The 17,268-nt window shown below is 50.4% G+C and overlaps 2 protein-coding genes across 4 annotated transcripts in view; one reads left to right on the forward strand and one right to left on the reverse strand.

Annotated features, from left to right (window-relative positions):
• Nucleotides 1-9,400, forward strand: part of RIMS4 (regulating synaptic membrane exocytosis 4) — a 55,926-nt gene extending 46,526 nt beyond the window's left edge. Inside the window, exon 6 of the mRNA XM_041419306.1 lies at nucleotides 1,660-9,400. Coding sequence (XP_041275240.1) covers nucleotides 1,660-1,878 — 219 coding nt within the window. The 3' untranslated portion in view covers nucleotides 1,879-9,400. The remainder of the gene's footprint in view (nucleotides 1-1,659) is intronic.
• Nucleotides 9,401-12,247: 2,847 nt separating this feature from the next.
• KCNK15 (potassium two pore domain channel subfamily K member 15) overlaps nucleotides 12,248-17,268 on the reverse strand; it is a 19,356-nt gene continuing 14,335 nt past the window's right edge. Inside the window, exons 1-3 of one of the 3 annotated variants that reach the window (XM_041419346.1) lie at nucleotides 16,917-17,240; nucleotides 12,847-13,559; nucleotides 12,248-12,439 (exon numbers count right to left, since the gene is read on the reverse strand). In XM_041419346.1, the coding sequence (XP_041275280.1) occupies nucleotides 12,392-12,439; nucleotides 12,847-13,559; nucleotides 16,917-17,199 (1,044 nt within the window). In that variant the 5' untranslated portion in view covers nucleotides 17,200-17,240 and the 3' untranslated portion in view covers nucleotides 12,248-12,391. Of the gene's footprint in view, nucleotides 13,560-16,916; nucleotides 17,241-17,268 lie in introns of those variants that run through there. The other 2 variants (XM_041419345.1, XR_005953745.1) reach the window with 2 other exon arrangements.

Here is a 17,268-nt window from a genome sequence, read left to right on the forward strand (position 1 = left end):
TGATTTTTACCTTTTTTTAATTCTTTACTTCCCACCCAGTTAGGAGATAGGTGGTACCTATAGGTGCTAAAATGATCTTGCAGCATGGGTTGCCTTCCATGGTTATACACATTCAGGGCACTCTGCTTTGCCATCACCCAGTTACCTATCCTACCTTTTTCTACCTCTTTTCTGTTACTGCCATGTGTTTTCTGCCATACTCATATTTTCAACTCTGTACCTATGTTTCCAGAGCAAAGAGCGATTTGCATTGTTAAATCATATAAAAATAATTTCCATCCAATAAAGCCTGGCTAAAATCTATTTGTAGTACTAATGTAATTAATCCATGAGTTTCTGCTCTTTACCTCCACTGGTGTCTAAATTGCCAGCTAACCTGCTGGACCCTTTTCTTCAGTGACTTCTACCTAATTTACCGTGATTAGCAGCATTTTCCCCTGATGAAACAAAACTGCACATTTGTGACTGAAATGGAGTTGGGACCTGGCTTGGTCTGCTCTTGCCTTGCGTGGGTTTCCTTACCTGCTGCCTTGCTGCCAGGAAAGGCACTTATTCCAAGAATAAATTGAGGAGCTTGGCTTTTTTGCTAATGGACATGTCACCAAACCCACTTTGTGCAGTGGCTCGCTCCATCTCCCGCTGGCCCAGAGTGTAAATTTTTGGGTTTTGATTGACATTCATTGTCTCTCCTGCCTCATTTTACAGAAGACTGTAGTGTTGTGGTTGTTAGGAGCCTAGGGAAAGAAGCTGTCAGGATTAGCCAGAGATCACTAATTGTCATCATAACCCATCCTACTCATCCTCTCCTCTCCAGAACACGGAGTCACTCTGCAGTCAGTCGTCACCTTTGTCTTGAGCCACGCAGGGCCACCTGGCCACGTGCAGACCTCCAGCATGCCTAAGCCCATGACCCTCACTGCATTTGTTCTTCCACCCACTGGTCTCCATCGTGTCGTAAGTGTGACTCAGCTTTCCCTGCTCCTCTGCCAGCTCTTTCATTGCCCTTCCTCTGTGTCTGAGCCGTTCTCGGCCCTCTGTGCTGCTTGCCCTGCACGTCACTCACGTGTGCTCCTCGTGTCGTGTACCTGGCTCCTGCCCTTCCTCCAGGTGAGTGGCCATGCCTCATCTCCATCTGCCCCATGGCATGAGATCTGTGTGCAGAAGTTAAAAACACACTCTTCTTCTCAAACTGTTGGCTTTTGGCCCAAGTTGTTGCCCACCTTTTTTTTGTTGGTTTATTTTTCCAGATCAGGAGCTGCTCCTGCCCTTCCCCCCCAGGCCACCTTTTAGTGCCCAGGGCCTGTTGTTATATGCCAGGACCAGTTTTTACCTGCAGGTGTTCAACTGCAGCCCTGAGGATACTTGGTGGAGATGCTGCCCCTGCCCGGCAGAATGGTGTCTTATCCACATGCACATTCACCTCTGTTCCATGGGGGAAAAAAAATCCAATAACATTAGGATTTATAAACATGTGCTTAAAATAAAAAGTAATATCATCAGGCAGAGCTTCACATGGCCTGTTAGTACAGTAAATATTTCTTCTCAGGCTGTAGCAAAGCTCCAGAAAGTTGAATGAGTAGAAGGATTGGTCAGACTTATGCTTCCCAAGGAATTGTGGAAGTTGGAGGATTAACTGTGCTCCCTCTTCTTGTCCCTAAGGTGATAGTCTGGGGAAACTATGGACGCATGGAGCGCAAGCACTTCATGGGAGTCGCCAGGGTTCTCCTGGAAGAACTGGATTTGTCATCTTTAGCAATCGGCTGGTACAAGCTCTTCCCAACTTCCTCGATGGTAGATCCCACCACAGGCCCGCTCCTGCGTCAGTCCTCACAGCTTTCCCTGGAGAGCACAGTGGGACCCTGCTGTGACAGGTCTTAGTGAGTAAGGAAGGGGGAACTGCTTTTGTTTTTTAAACATGCTGTCAAGGTTTTGTTTGCTGGAACTCTGACCTCAAGCGCAATGCATGTTCAATCAGTTCTTGTGGAGCTGGAAGAGGAGGATAACCCAGTGACCTTAGACAGAAGACGAGGGGGAGGGCACTGTGCCCTCTCCGTCCGAGGAGGAGGTGCCATGGGGCATGAGTCCTAGTTGTCAAATTAGACATACACCTCTTGTTTCACTTCTCTCGCTGTCATTCTTGGACCCTTGTTTCAGATCAATATTAACCCTGGAAAGTTGCAGCATTTGAAAGAATTTGGGGGGAGCAAGGAATTAATTTCTCTTAGCTGTGTGTGTTAGAAATTTCTAATATGGATTCTTTCACAAGGAAGTACCTGAAAAATTTAGAGGTCATCATCTGGCCTAAAAAGAGCAGGAACGGAAAGTTTAAGAGGAAGCATTAGGTCTTTTTATAATGTCTTTCTTTCTGAGAGGAAGAAGAAGAAAAAAACCTGCAACTCTTTCTTTAGAATCAGTTCCCTGTCACTGAGTCATGTTAGCTGTAACACTGTCGTTGCTGTGTTTTCAAACTGTGCCAAATTACCAGCAAGTGTCTTTACTGCATTACGTGTCTAACACTGCTGATGAAGCATACTTGGTGGGAGAGCAAGTAGCGCCTACTTAGAGCAGACAGTTTAAACAGAGTTCGAGTTTAGCAGGCTAATTAACCACAATTTTGCTCAGAAAAAAACCCCAAAACACTAGAAGTGGGAGCTGAACATCACACTTGCAGCTTGAGGTGTTTTGTATTGTCAGATGAGACATTCTGCAATTTGCTGACTCCCTTACTTGTTGCTGTGCATCCTTCAGTCATGATGTCTTTTATCTCCTGCTTTTTTCCTTCATCTCCTTGGTACTGATACATATCTGCTGGAGATGCTGCCCTTCATTCCCAGACCTGAAACAGGACTGTTTTATTCTGCCATGGGAGAGAAAGTGGGGGGTTCTGGGGGTGCAGAAGAAAGAAACCTCAGTTTGCCATCTGAGAAGAAGGTGCTGGAGAGCCCATAACCTTCCCTGTGGAGAGAGAAGGCAGTCTTGGTACTACACAGGCATTGTCAAGTGTCCTGCAAGAGGAGATGTGGTCCCCAAAGTACAGAGAGGTAGTGAGTGAGGCATGTGATGACACAGTGGTTGCAGCACGTGTGTTCTGCTCATTAAATGAGTAAAGCACATTTGCTGAGCTGTGGCAGCTGCTGCCAGCAGAGCCATGTGCTGGAGGAAGTGCTCTGGATCCTTCAGACAATTAAATTATCCAGAATCACAGAGAATCTCCAAAGATTTTCTGTTGATAGCTCTGTTTTGGCTAGGTTTTGTCTTAGTTCCTAAATGAGGATTTGATGACTGCTGTCCCAGAATAAACTTTTAGAGATGTTTTACTTTGTGGTTTAAAAGTGAAGGTCCCATGTCCCATGTAGGAAGGAACAGATTCTTGGCCTGTCACAGAGAAATACTGAGCATTTATTTCTGCATGTGGACCTCAGCTTTTTTAGAGTAAAAGCATGAGTGTTGAGTGGATGGTAAAAGCAGTTGCTTTTGGTCCTAGCTTGTCTATGGCATTTTAAATTATTTTGAGATAAATTACAGGATAGATGCAAAAATTATATAGGCCTTACAATAGTCTGTAAAAAATTATATAATATAAAGGAGAGGGAAGGAGGACAAGGGACATAGAATGACTAATTTTTTGAGTCTTCAGTGGCAAAAGCCTCAACATTTCAGATAAATCTCTTAATTTCCTTGATCAAATATGTCTCTGGCCTCTCACTAATTATTTTTTCTAATGTATTAGACAATTTCTATATATTAGCTGAAGAAAGTTTGTTGCATGCTGGTCAAACTCTGTTGTGACGCTCTCTCTTTTATTTTTCTTTTTCAAAAAAAAGCACATTTACTGTAATTCAAGTCAGCATCTTTTCCTCTTGGTATGTAGTGAGTACTAGGCAATATTGTACAATATGTGTATGAACTAGAATAGCTTAGGTAGATTTAGTGGTTTGTAGCACTGGATCTTTTAATAACTATGACTTTAAAAGGACTGTGGGGAGCTCCAGGTACATGCCAGGCCTGGCAACAGGGCTTCTGTCTTAAGTAATGCTGAAAGCTTTGTATTGGTACTTAGTTTGGACATTATCTACCAGTAAGAGCTAAGTTAATCCTGAGTTTCCTGTGCCCAGTAAGACAAATGCAGCGTTTTTTGCAGTTTTTAATGGGGAGTAGGAAACTATATATGCCAAAAATAATTCCCCAGAAAGCTTTGTTTAAGGACTGTCTGTTGAAAAGCTCAGTTCCTGTGTGCCTGGCAGATGCAACTTGTCTTTGTTTCCTGCCCCTGTGAGAGCTCTGCAGGCTCAGTGATGATCAGTTCAGTTACCACAGGACTCCTTAACACCGAGGCCTATCTTCCGTCTGGTTTTAATCATGCTGAAGGGTCACTGTCAGGGTGAAATAAAGAAGTTATGGTTCTAGTTGTGTTATTTTTGTTAACATCTCCAGTTCTGTAGTTTGGAAGCAGTTTTGCAGTCTGCTCTGTCCTATTTTCTTCTGCATTTTTTGCGTGGTTGATCGTGGTCCAGTGCTTCTCGCTTTTGTTTTACTGACTCCAAGTCCTGTTTCTCCCCCGTAAGTGAACACTGCCATCCCTGGCTGCCAAGCACAGCACAGTCACATGGACTGGCAAGTGCAGTGACCTTCCTGCACAAAGCAGACTCACAGGAGCCCTTCTGCAAGTGCCCACGGGGCACAGAGTGGGGCTGGGGGAGTTGCATGGTACCCTACAGTTCAAATTCTTGCTTCACTCATACGCATGATTCCTGCACTGGCCATGGTGTATTGCAGTCAGAAAAGAACTCTGCTAGTTGCCCATGCATTTAAGACTCCCAGTGTAGCATCCAAGACAAGTCTCAGGCTTGGAATAGCCTATTTTTATAAAGCCTAACCCACTTTTCCCCAAAAAGTTTGGCTGGCCAGTTTCTGTCTAAGGTGATGTGATGTGAGAGTTAGGATTACCAGTGTGGTTGTGTATAAAGTAGCATTTTGCCACAGTGATGAGCAACTGAAAACTGAACTCTTGTCCCCTTTGCAATTCCTGGCTGAGTCTTTTCCTGTGCCTGAGTCTTGCTGTAGGTTACAGTCAGGGAGGGAGAGAGCAAGAGCAGGAGACTTAAATAAAAGAAAAAAAAGGTGTCGTGGTATTTTTGGTTGGTGAATGATTATGAGGGATGAGACTGAGGAGAGATAAATACCTGCCTAACTCAGGATTGATTCTCTGTTCCTTGTGCATGAACTGCTACATTGTAAAGGTAATGGGAGCATTGCTGGCCAAAAAACCCATGGAGAGCCAATCCTTAAATGATACCTGCATTATGGAAAACAAGTCTTGATGCTGAGAGTAGAATGATCTCTCCCCAGTGGGAATCCCCTGCACACAGGGAGAGCAGCCTCGCACGTGGCTTTGTCCTCTTTGTGCTCTAAGCAAAAAGCAGCCATGACCATGATCCTGGTTTGTTCAGGAAAAAAAAATGTGATATTTTCCCAGTCTCCTGGTGTTTCTTTCCCTTTGCCCCAACACAGCTGGGATGGCCAAGGCCCTCACTCTGCAATTCAATCCATGGGTCCTCATCGTGCAGCTGGAGCCTCCCTTTGCACTGCAGGCACTGTGGGCAGGGTAAGGGCCAGCATTTCTTAGCCATGGATTGTTTCAAAGGACATTGCAGAGTTATTTTCTTTGAGTGAAAATATGTATTTATTATTCCTAGCTACCGGATCCTTTATCATTGTACTGTTCTAAATTTGCAGGTCTTCTGGAGTATGAATATCACAAGTTCCTGTAAAGGAGCTGTTTTTAAGATGTTGAGGCAGTTAACAGAATCTCAACCTAAGCATGTTTAGTAATGTTTAGACAGCAAGACAACTTTTTTATGAAACTCATTTTAAGTTAGTTTATTACATGCTGTTGGTAATATTTTAAAACAGGAAAAATATTTTTCTTTAAAGACAAAATGATATGTATGTTTTTTAACAGGTAACATAATTTAGTGTTTTCAAAAATGTTTGATGTTCTTGGTATGAAGTTTACTCATTCTTTTGATTTCTATGTTCCTTGTTATATTTTATCAACTTTTTTCCAAAAGAAAAGAGGCATATGTAAATAAACACCAGAAAAGAGTCCTATAAGAAATTCTGTTCAAACTGGCCATAAAATTATTAGTAAATATTTGTTATTGTTCATTAACTCTCAGCTACTTTGTTGAAAGAATAGATGTTGTATTTTCAAGATGAGAACTACTTAGCTAGTTTTGTCATAATCCTGTACTCTGTATAAAAATCTTTTTATAAACAAAGTCTAATAGGCTACCAAGCAATAATATATTCCATTGGGTGTGCACAGATCGTGACTTGCAGGCCGTAGTACATATTGTTGATACAGTTTCTAATTGTCTTCAATCTGAACAACATCACTTTTGAAAAAGGTCCATATTAACTTTGATTGTAAAAAACAGAGACTGGGCTGTTGCCTTGTGAGATATATTCATTCTATAGACTTCTCTGTGAGTGTCTGTGCCCATCGACATGAGATCTCTCTTAGGTGAAGAAAGAAACAGCTGTAGGTGACTTCATACTACAGAGGTAAAAAATAGTTTCAGTATAAACTTCATGACTGTTTCAATCTCCTGTTTTTCTTAGGCTATCTAGTATTTGTAACTTGACGAGAATGGTTCCCACTGCCATTGTAGCCCTGATAAAGCAAAAAAGCCTTTGCACTCTGGGGCCACTGGAGTTCTGCCTGACAGCTGCCAATTTTCCTCGAGATACTGGGGCAGGCTAAAGGGAGGGTTTTTTTCAGAGCAGCAGAATGGGCTGCTATTCTTTAAAGGCTCAGTGGGTTATTCTGTCCATTTCATAGGTGGTATTTGTCCATTTTGTTACAAAATTCCACCCAAGGCAGAGAGGTTGCACCTTTGCAGGGGATCACAGGGGACCAAGGTGTAAAACAGGCACAGGCTGTTCTGTGCCTCGCTTCAGAAATTTGCTAGGCTGGGCTCTCTGATTTTTCCAAAGTGGCAGGATCAGGATACTGGATTTTAAGTCAGCTCCATCATTGATGCAGTGATAGAATAAAAAGAGCTTCAAAACAGCATCCCAGTCCATTGCCTGTGGATTCCTCCCAGCATTTCCCACAGGACAAGTGTCCATGTTGTTCTCAAGATTGCCAGGCTGCTGGCTGTGCAGGCAGCAGGTCCCAGTGGTGCTGGGAGCCCCAAGGAATGCTGGAAGAATTCCTGGTTTTTTTGTGAAATGCTTTGAAAAGAGAGAGAGAGAGGTGTGAATGCAAAGTGCCATCCGTAGAGGAGTCCAGGGCCTATTGTGACCTGGAGGGAGCATCTAAAATGAAATTGCAGCTGCCAGATTTGAGCCAAGCATTTAGAAAAGAGTGTGATCAGTGAAAAGAGAATGATCAGTGAAAGGCTTTTTGTGTTTACCCCAGTGCACACCTGCCCAGGTGTGTGTCTGTGAACACAGTAATTCCACAGGGAGTTTGCAAGTGATTAGGTGTTCTCAGAATGTGGCTTCAGCTCTCACTGCCAGACTCCTCTGCTCAGTGGCCACGTCCCAGGCACCAAGCGGCCTCATGTCCACCCCCAGCTGCTCACCCAGGACAGCAGCATCACACTCCAGCTCTTCCCACAGTATAGGCCCCCTCTGCCCTCCCTTCCCCCTGGTAGCTCCTTTGATCCTGGTGGAGGAGAGAACTGGGAAGAGTTTCTTTGTAGCATTTGGTTCTTTGCGCTTCAGTGGCTGAAACAGAAGGACCTTGCACCAGCCCTTTCCAGAGCACCAGCAAACAGAGGTGGTGACCCAAGGACTTTCCCTTTGTGACTTTCCAGTAGATAAAATGGCAACCAAAGCAGTCCAGCTTGGCCAGGTCCATGGACAGCCTTGGCATTTGCTCTGGGCACGTTAGGTGGGCTGAGCCCCCTGTGTAGGGGCAGGGAAGGGCTGTGTCTGGCAGAGAGGCCATGTGGGCACACAGCTGTGCCCAGGCAGCTCTGAGCTCCACTCACTGAGCCATGGTGGGAGCAGAACCAACCTAGAGAATGAATGAGGCACACCTTGCTGAAGCCATCCCACAAGCTTTGCACGAGCTGGTTTTTGTAGTTGCTTGGGCACCAAATGTTAGCATATCTGCCCATGGGGACTCCAGGTCCCACTAAATGTCAGCCTGGAGCTTCAAATGCTTCAGCAGTTTTTCCTTTGGGGCTGTTGCTTCTGACCCAGTGCTGCACACTGGTCCCTTCTTTGGTGATTCCATCTTCTTGACCTGGAGCTGGTTTTGGCTTTGGAGCCGGGGAAGGTGAGGTTTGGAGGGTGAATCTTAAGGCATGTTCCCCTAGCCTCACCATGCTGGAATTGTCTTCCTCTGGCTCCCTGCAAGCTGCTCCCTGCATGGTGGAAGGGCATCCTGGGGATGCAGTGCCTCCCCTGAGACCCCCTCACGCAGCACTGCCATGGCCTGCCACCCACCAGGGATGCCCGTGTCCTGCCAACGTTTTGTAGCAGTCCCATGTTCAAACTGCTTCCTTTCCCATCCTTGGAAGGAGCCAGGGGTCTTCTGCAGGGGCTGGGCAGCCCGGGCAGGCAGGATGTGCCATCACTGACAGCCAGGGGAAAACAGGGAGCTGCCTCTGGACTTGGAGAAGGGGAGCTCCCAGCGAGCTTTCCACTGCCTTTCCTTTGCTTTCCCCAGCACCCTCTGCTCCCTCCATGGGTCCCCACTTCCCTCTGGACACGAGGCCTTATTCCAGCCCGCGGGGACTGAGGCTGCCCACGGCATCTCTTTGCACTGAGCATCCATCCCCCGCTGCCCGCCGGGAGCCCCGGGCGGTGCGGCAGAGCTGGCCTCTGCTCGGGGATGGGGCACCCCCAGCCCATCCCTGCCCCCACCTGCCACCGTGCTGGAACTCTGCCTTGTTCCCCACCGCCAGGGCCTGGCCACTGTAGGGAAATCTGCTTTCACAGGTTGAACCTTTTTACTTCATTAATTGCTCCACAAAACCCAGTAACTTTGCAGGCGCACTACAACACTCCTCTTGCTTTTCCCTAGGAGTGGGGGCAGCTGAGATCTGCTCTTTTTGGCCTCTGTAACTCTCTCCAAATCTTTCTGGAGGTTTTTAACATCATTTGGTGAGATGTAATCTCTGTGGAGCCAGAGGGAACACAGGCAATGGAGCTGGGCAGCCTTCTTGCCCAGGTGGCGAGTGGCTGGTGAGGTGCCTGGGCTGCCTTGGGTGGAAGGTGGGACACCGGCCACTCGTCTGTAGTCAGGAGAGGATTCTGCTATACTTTTTTCCTGTCTGTAGGTTTTATTCAGACAATATGTAATGAATAAGTGATTTACAATTCAGTGTTAAGCTAATGAAAACGTTGATAATGGTGATAATAAAACCTTTTTTTTTTCCTACGGTGTGTTGGAGGTTTTCTATGGAGTGTCTCTGCCCTCTCTGTTGTCACCACCATTATCTTCAACCTAGGATTTCAGCTGGACCCTTCCTTCTCCTTGTGCCTGGAGGGAATGAGAGCAGCTCAGCCTCGTGTGTCCCAGTGCTCTTGTGGAAGGGCTGTCACTCCAGCTCCCTCAATCAGCCCCAGCTTCAAACCTGCATTTCCCTGAGCCACTTCTGGATGTAATTTGGCCATGGGCATCTCCAGGCACAGCTTAGCTCCCACTTGTGCTCTGCTCACCACCTCAGTCTAAAGCTCCTGCTGTTTTCTTTCCAAGACCCTTCATGGTCAGCCCTGGCCATTCAAGGGTGATTTTGAAACCCTGGAGGTGAAGGCTCTACCGGCAGAAAAAAAGCCATCCCTGGCCCAGGCTATTGGGAACATCCAGTGTGGGTGCAGGGGAGCCTGGGGACCCCCAGGGAAGGAGACCCTCAGATGTTACTGGGTGTGCAGCTGCTGCTTGGATGATCTGGAGCTGTGAGCCCTTGGGTGGGAAATGTGTGGGGGATCCTGCTGGAGGGGTCTGTGGGAGGAGGTGGTGGTGCTGAGAATAGGCACCATTCTCTGGGGAGCTACTGCAAGTCCTTTTCCCGTGGGAATGGGATCACAAAGTCATAGTTCAATAAGAATTTCTTAAAAGGTGTTTGTCATGCCTCTAAATCCCTCTGCAGGTCATTAGGGTGAGACCAAGGGGCAGCTTCCCACTGCCCCAGCTACAGCCCCTGAGGGAGCAGTGATGGAAGGGGGAGGAGGAGGAGGAGGAGGGTTTCTCTAGAGTGTCAGGGGACAGCCCAGCATCTCCCACCCTCAGGCCACCACCAGTTTCCCAAGCAGGATGGGGCTCAGGCTGTCACTGAGCAGCCAAGCAGTGCTGCCTGGAAGCTCAGGCCACATGGAAGCAGCAGCTACAGGCAGCTGCTGTCACCTCACCACCAGCACTGCCCGCCAGGGTGTGGAGGTCACAGCGCCCGCCCTGCTGCCTCTGCTGGGCTGTGCCTTTGCAGGGCTGCATCCTGGGCTCTGGGACACAGCCACGGAGCCACTGAGCTTGGGCAGTGCCCTGCTGAATCCAGAAGAGAGTGCAGGGCTGGCTCAGCCTCTGGGTTCAGGTTTTCTCCTGCTTCCAGCTCCACCAGGGGTGGATCTCACCAGGGCAATACCATGCAGGTGACCTGAGCAGGAATCAAGGACCTGCTTCCCTCCACAACGATGGATGAAGGTGAGAGGTGCAGCTCCATCCTGGCCACTGGGAGGATGTCCAAGGCTCAACGTGGAAAGAGGGAGAGATTTCCATCTGCTCAGCTCTGATGGCAGAGGGCAGCACAAGAGCCAAACCTTGGGCTGAAATCCATGGGGAGGGTGGGGGAGATGGGACATGGCAACAAAAGGGCTGAGCTGGTGGGATCAGCGTGAAGTGACACGCTGAGGAGCTGAGAAGCCAATGAAAGCCTCATTTTTAAGCTTGTTTTCCACACCCACAGCTTGCTTTGTTCCCCCCTCCTCCCCCTTTCCCTGTAAACCAAGGCTCACCCAGCTGGTGCAGGTCTGGGCTCAGACTGGGTGATGCAAATGAGGCAGTTGCTGGGACCTCCCAGCCCCTGGAATGTCACCCACCCCAAAGGGCCTGGGAGCACCCAGGTGAAGGTGTCACAAACCAGCCCCTGGTGGCAGCCCAGCAGCACCTGCATCCTCCTCTCTGCCTCAGTGTCCACAGGGAGCCAGCCTGGGGCCTGGGGCTTGGGGCTTGGACACATCCCTTTGCTCATCCTTGTAACAAATAATCAACCACCACCTGATGGATTCACCTTTTATTAAGCTGCCACCCAGAACAAAAGGAGGAGAGAGCAAAGCCTGCCCTGAGACCTTCACAATGCTGGCAACTCTGCATGCCTTCCCCAGCAGGAAAAGGGGCTATTTCTCCACAAAAACCCCCTCAGAGGGTATTTTAAATAGAACTGAGAGTTAAAATGTCCATTATTGGAGAAAAAAAAAAAATCAGTAGAGCTCCTGCCACTGTCAGAGCCCTGCTCTCATGCAGATGAGACAGGATGGACAAAGGCCACGCTGGGGTCACCAGCTGGAAAGAGCTGCCCAGGTGTGGCTGTGCAGGTACCACATCCCACACGGGGATGAACATGGAGATGGGATCACCCCCACCCCAGATAACCCCAGCAGCAACAAGCACAAACCCATGGGCTCACAGGGACTGGGAGGAGGTGAGGAGCCAGCACAGCTGCTGGGCTGCCAGCTGGAGGAAAGGTGGGGAAGGAAGGGGTGATTTTAGCTAAGGAAAAAAAAAATCTGCTTAGGACCAAGCTGTTTGCAGGTGTCTGTAGTTCAGGAGGCTCTCCCTGGGGCTGTTCTTAGTACAGTCGGGGCTCAGCACAGAGAAGAGCTGGAGCTGGGTTGGGCTGGGCTGGACTGGAGGAGTTCAGCTTGCCCTGGGAATGGGGCACAGTGTCCCTCCAGCCATTTCAGCCAGGAGGATCTACCCATGGTGGGGAGGTAAAAGAGGCAAGGTGTGCTGGTGGGCAAGTGGGGAGTGCATGGGCCTCCAGTTTCCAAAAGCACTGAGCAGCCACAAGCCTGAGCTCAGACCCAGAGGGCTGCTCACAGGAGATAAAATTCCTCCATGAAGCTGTCCCCATGTGCTGAACTTCAGGACTGCAGCCCATTCCCTCCTGCCCACCCACCAGCTGCAAACCTACTGTGTGGCACTGACTTACCTGCACCAGGTGCCAGGGGACAACTTGGTAGTCCCCAGCCTTGCAAGGCTTGCTCACACACTCGGCAAATTTTGCTTTTGACACTCAGCAAATGCAGCCCAGCCCATGGAGCAAGAGTCATGTGCTGGCAGCAGCCACAGCCAAGGCTCAGCAGGGTGGGAGGGCAGCAATGCAGCCTTTGGGGAGCAGGGAGGTGGGAGAGCAAACCTGCAGCTCACTGGGCTTCACATCGGGGTGGGAGGGAGGCTCTTGCCAGTCCCAAATGTTTGAACCTACTTGGGAGGAAAAAGCAAAGAAAAACTAATGATGTCACTCGGTGCCTGCAAAAAAGGAATCATTATTTCCCAACAGGATTTAGAGGCTCCTGCTGGGGGCAGGGAGAGGAACAGAAGAAATGAGTAAGAAGAACCTGACATCTCTGTTCTTAATTTATCATCATAGTAAGACTCGAGCGCCGAGTACGGCTCGGCACGCGCTCCTAGATGGATTTCCTCCGCAGCCGGGGGTGCTGCCGGCAGCGAGGGCTGTTGGAAGACAAAGTGCTCCCCGGGGAAGAGCCGGTCTGACCCCGCGTGCTCAGGGACACCTCGTCGATTTTGTAGGAAATGGAGTTGTAATACACGGGGTTGGTGTGGCAGCTCAGGGTCTCGGGGTGGGAGGGCGCCGGGCTGCCGCACACCTGGGGTCTGTAGCACAGGCACGTGCAGAAGGACGGCACCTCGGCTGCCGAGACGGCCGACTGGCGCCGCTGCCTCTCCGCGTCCTCCTGGACCAGCGGGATCAGGTTCATCTGGCTCGTCCTGTCCTCCACAGGGAGAAAAATGGCATTGCTGCTGCGGCTGTCCTCTTTTGGCTTGAGGTGGATGTTGTTGCGGGCTCTCCTCAGCGAGGCTCGCTCTTCGGCGTCGCGCCGCTCGTCCTCCGAGTTCATGGTCAGGAACCGCAGCACCACCAGGTTGAGGAAGGCGCCGATGACGGTCAGGCCCACCAGGATGTACATGAAGCTGAAAGCCACGTATGGGGGCTTCTTCTGCAAAGCCTCATTCTTCTGCAGAGCCACAAAGTCTCCGAAGCCAATAGTGGTCAAGGTTATGAAGCAGTAGTAATAGGCATGGAAGAAAGTCCAGCCCTCGAAATAAGAGAAGGCTGCGGCGCCGATGCACAGGGTGCCCATGCAGGACAGAAAGCCCACCAGGACCATGTTCTCCATGGAGACATGGGTTGTTCTCATGCCCAGACACTTCTTGATCTTCTTGAGCAGTAGCCTCACAACGGTGTTCATGCGCTCCCCCAGGCTCTGGAACATGACCAGCGTCAGGGGGATGCCCAGGATGGCGTAGAACATGCAGAAGACTTTGCCAGCGTCTGTGCCAGGAGCAGCGTGCCCATAACCTGTGAAGGACACAGGGAAGAGGAAAGGTGGTGTCAGGCCCTCATTGGGGTTTCCAGCAAGGCTGCCCTGTGACCAAGAGGAACAGCAGAAAAATGGGGGGAAGAATGGAAAATGACTCAGTAACAGATCTGTAGGCAATGCTAATGGGACCATGGAACGCCCATCCTTTGGGAGGATGGCACACTCATGTAGGCATTACCTCATTTGACCTCTAAAGAAAGAAGGTACCCTCCTGATAGCCCCCAAGTGTCACAGAGGCCATGAGACGGCCTAGAGCTGGACTCGGGTCTGCAAGCCTCCTGCAGCTCATGAATAATTCTGAGGCCAGGATGCTGTGCCAGTGCCAGGTGTGCAGGGTAACCTGAACCCCACGGCGAGGGGGAACAGAGGCTCTGCAAGATGCTGAGACCAACAGCGTCAGATCACCCTGTGGGAAGGAACACACCCATCCACAACTGCTCTTGCAGGGGCATTGCCACCACCCCTGTCACCTGCTCCTCCTCCCCAGCTGTCCAGTATCATAACATGCACATTTCAGTCTCATCTCTATGAGCACTTGCTGTGTGGCCTGTTGGACAGGAGCCAGAGTGGTCCTGCAGCCCTGTGCTATAGGGACACTCCCCACAGGAGCAGCTAAGTCTGGAAGGATGTCTGCAGACCCACTCCAGACTTACTCCAGTGTCACTAACACTCAGACCTAAAGCACCACTGGCCTGTTGGGGAGGAGGGGCTGTGCTGGTTTAGATGCAGGGTAGGGAGCATTTATGCCACCACAGCCCTGTCAGCCCTTTTCCTGGGGACAAGGAGCTCCAGGACAACAAGGCTCTCCTTGAAAGCCTTCTGAGATTTAATTCCTCCACCTTAGCCCAAGTTTCAGAGCTGTGACTCAAGGACACACACCATTACACTGTGAGGCACAGTGAGGTATTCACTGCAATCTTCAGGGCTCCAGCGATTCCGTGCCCACCTCAATTACAGCAGCTTAGCAGAAATTGGTGGCCCCTGACCTCAGAGGATGAGTAACAAAATCAGTGCAAGGGAGTCACGTGTCATCCAAAGACATCCAAAGGCATCTGAGCCTTTCTTTTGAGTTGCTTCTACAAGAAAATACCAGGGCCTGAAACTTTTCTTCTGAAAGTGCCTGCAGAACAGTGCCAGCTCCTTCCTGTGCTGCTGCCAGGCCTTTCACAAACAGCTATTTGTACTTTCACTTTCTGCGTGATTTTGTGTGACTTTTGCATGGAGAACATGGGGGAAAACACCTTCTTGTTACCCCACAGTCTTGTTTGAAGTGGTGATTTGGCTTCACCTCAGTCCTTGCTGCCCGTGGATTTCCAGGATACCTGGGGAAGGTGCTGCACCCACTGATGGAAGGACTAGAGGAGGATAACCATGTTATCCTGGGCTCCCGAGCACACCTCCTGCTCCAGGAAACTCCTGCATGGGACAGGGCTGAGGGCAGCATTGTCCTTCACCATGCTGTGCTCGGAACTGCCAGCAGGCAGCAAGGGACCAGCTTCTAATTGCTCTCTCTGTTCACAAATTCACACAACAAATTCACACAACATAAAAATGATGAATTTAGTATCTGCATGCCACATTTCATGAAATAGAGAGCAGACAGGAGACTGCAGTGGCAAAACCTCCCAGTCAGATCCAAGCTTAATAACTGAGTGCAATCACCAGGTCCCAGGCTACGAGATAATACAATGACAGCAATGAGGATGTAAAGATAATGATCCACAAGAGCAGTAAGTGGAAAAACAATTGTTATACCCTGAGAGACTGTTGAAGGAGTGTTTGACTGATGGTTTTGAAATGACAAAGGGAATTAGAAAGAGTAAACACAGCTACAATAGCATTAAAACTGAGATTTGGAGCACAGCCCAATATAAAGAGATCTAACATGTCAGTGTTTGAGAAATACGGCACCTGGGCTGAAATTATTTATCACACAGGGTGTGTGATAAGCACAGCCATTGTTTGTCACAGCCAACAGGAAAATAATGTAAATGAAGCTATAACCTGTCAGGTGATGATGGGGATTTTTGCTGAAGCTGTTCATCTTTCCCTCCTGCTGGGGTCTGACCCGAACCATGCCCTGAGCCCACTGTGGTTTGCTGACCATGTGTGTTCCCAGCACAAACCTCACACTGCATCCCATGGGAGCACATGGAGAGCCCAGGCAAGGCCTGCAAGATACCTGTCCCTCTTCCACCTCTTGTCCTCTGGTAACACAGTGCAGCTGATCCCACCGACCTTTGTCCTGAGGGATGATGCTACCAGAGGTATTTCCACCATCCCAAGCCCTTTGGGAAGGCTGAAGTCCTGTCCTGAAGAACAGGAGGAGGCTGCTGGCTGTGCAGGATTCAGCCTCAGGATTCCTGTCTCCAAAACACTTCTGCTGACCGAAATTCCAGCACAAGCAGTGGCACAAGCACAGGATCCCTGTCTACCCCCACAGGATGCCAAGGGTGCATGAATTAATCTAAGTGGATTCATTAAACAATGCTCAACTCCTATGTGGCTAATCTTACCTAAATTAAGGCAACCCTCATTCAATTTAGTTTCATTCTCTTGCAAAATTGAAGCGGACAAACCACGGCACTGGGCTCTGCTATGGTTAAGTGAGTCTACAGGGGAGTTTAATGTGATTCAATCACTCCCTCCCAAGCTGACACCTATGTCTCTGCAGGTTTCTGTGCAGGCAGGCAGCGGGCAGTGGCTCGTGGCTCTCTTGGCATGAAGCAGATTCACACAGCCAAACACCCAGAGTTTTGAGCTAGCAAAGAAGCCAACAATTCTTGCCCAGCTCTTCACCCAGCTCACTGGCTAGAGCTGGCACAGGGGACAGACACGGGCCCTACCTCTGCCCTCCCACACCGCTGCCAACTTTGGCAGCCGCCTGCTCCAAAGGTTCCCGCAGGAGCTCCGCAAGCTGCTGCCTCCCTGGGATAATGTCGTGTCGTGCGGCCCCAGCCACAGCAGCACCCCCAGCACAGGGTGGCCCCAGCCTGCCCGTGGGTCACCTCGCCCACCCCTGGGCACTGGAGTCCCACAGGGTCAGCTCCTGGGTGGCCTGAAGAGATGTCCCAGCCTTGCAAGGGTGACACCTGCCCTGCGGGCACCCCCCAGACTGCCCTGGGGCTCCCGGGGGTACTGGAGGTGTAGGGCTGGAGAAGAATGGGGCGCAGGGACATGGAGGGACATGGGATGCAGCGGCGTGGGGATGGAGGGACATGTGCGGCAGCGATGGAGAGGCACGGGGTGCAGGGAGGTTGGATGGAGAGACACGGGGTGCAGAGGTTCGGGGATGGAGGGATGCCTGGCGCGCCGATCGGGCTGCCCGCACTCACCGATGGTGGTGATGACCGTGATGGCGAAGTAGAAGGAGCCGGCGAACTTCCACTGGCGGCCGGCGCGGTGCGGCTCGGCCTGCAGCACCAGGCGCTCCAGCTCCCGGTAATCGTCGGCGGAGAAGCGGTACTTCCTCCGCAGCTCCCCGCGCTTCTGCTCCAGCAGCCGCTTGCGGCCGCTCTCCGCCTCCGACTCCAGCGCATCGAAGACCGCGGCGCCCACCAGCAGGTAGGAGAAGATGCAGAGGATGAGCGCGGCCGTGCGCAGGTTCTGCCGCTTCATGGCGAGGGGCGGCCGCCGCGCTCAGCCCGGGCTCCGCATGGCCCCGCCGCCGCCGCCCCCCGCCCGCCC

This window comes from Onychostruthus taczanowskii, unplaced genomic scaffold (genome assembly GCF_017590055.1).
Source record: "Onychostruthus taczanowskii isolate IOZ18803 unplaced genomic scaffold, ASM1759005v1 scaffold60, whole genome shotgun sequence".
Lineage (NCBI taxonomy): Eukaryota > Metazoa > Chordata > Aves > Passeriformes > Passeridae > Onychostruthus > Onychostruthus taczanowskii.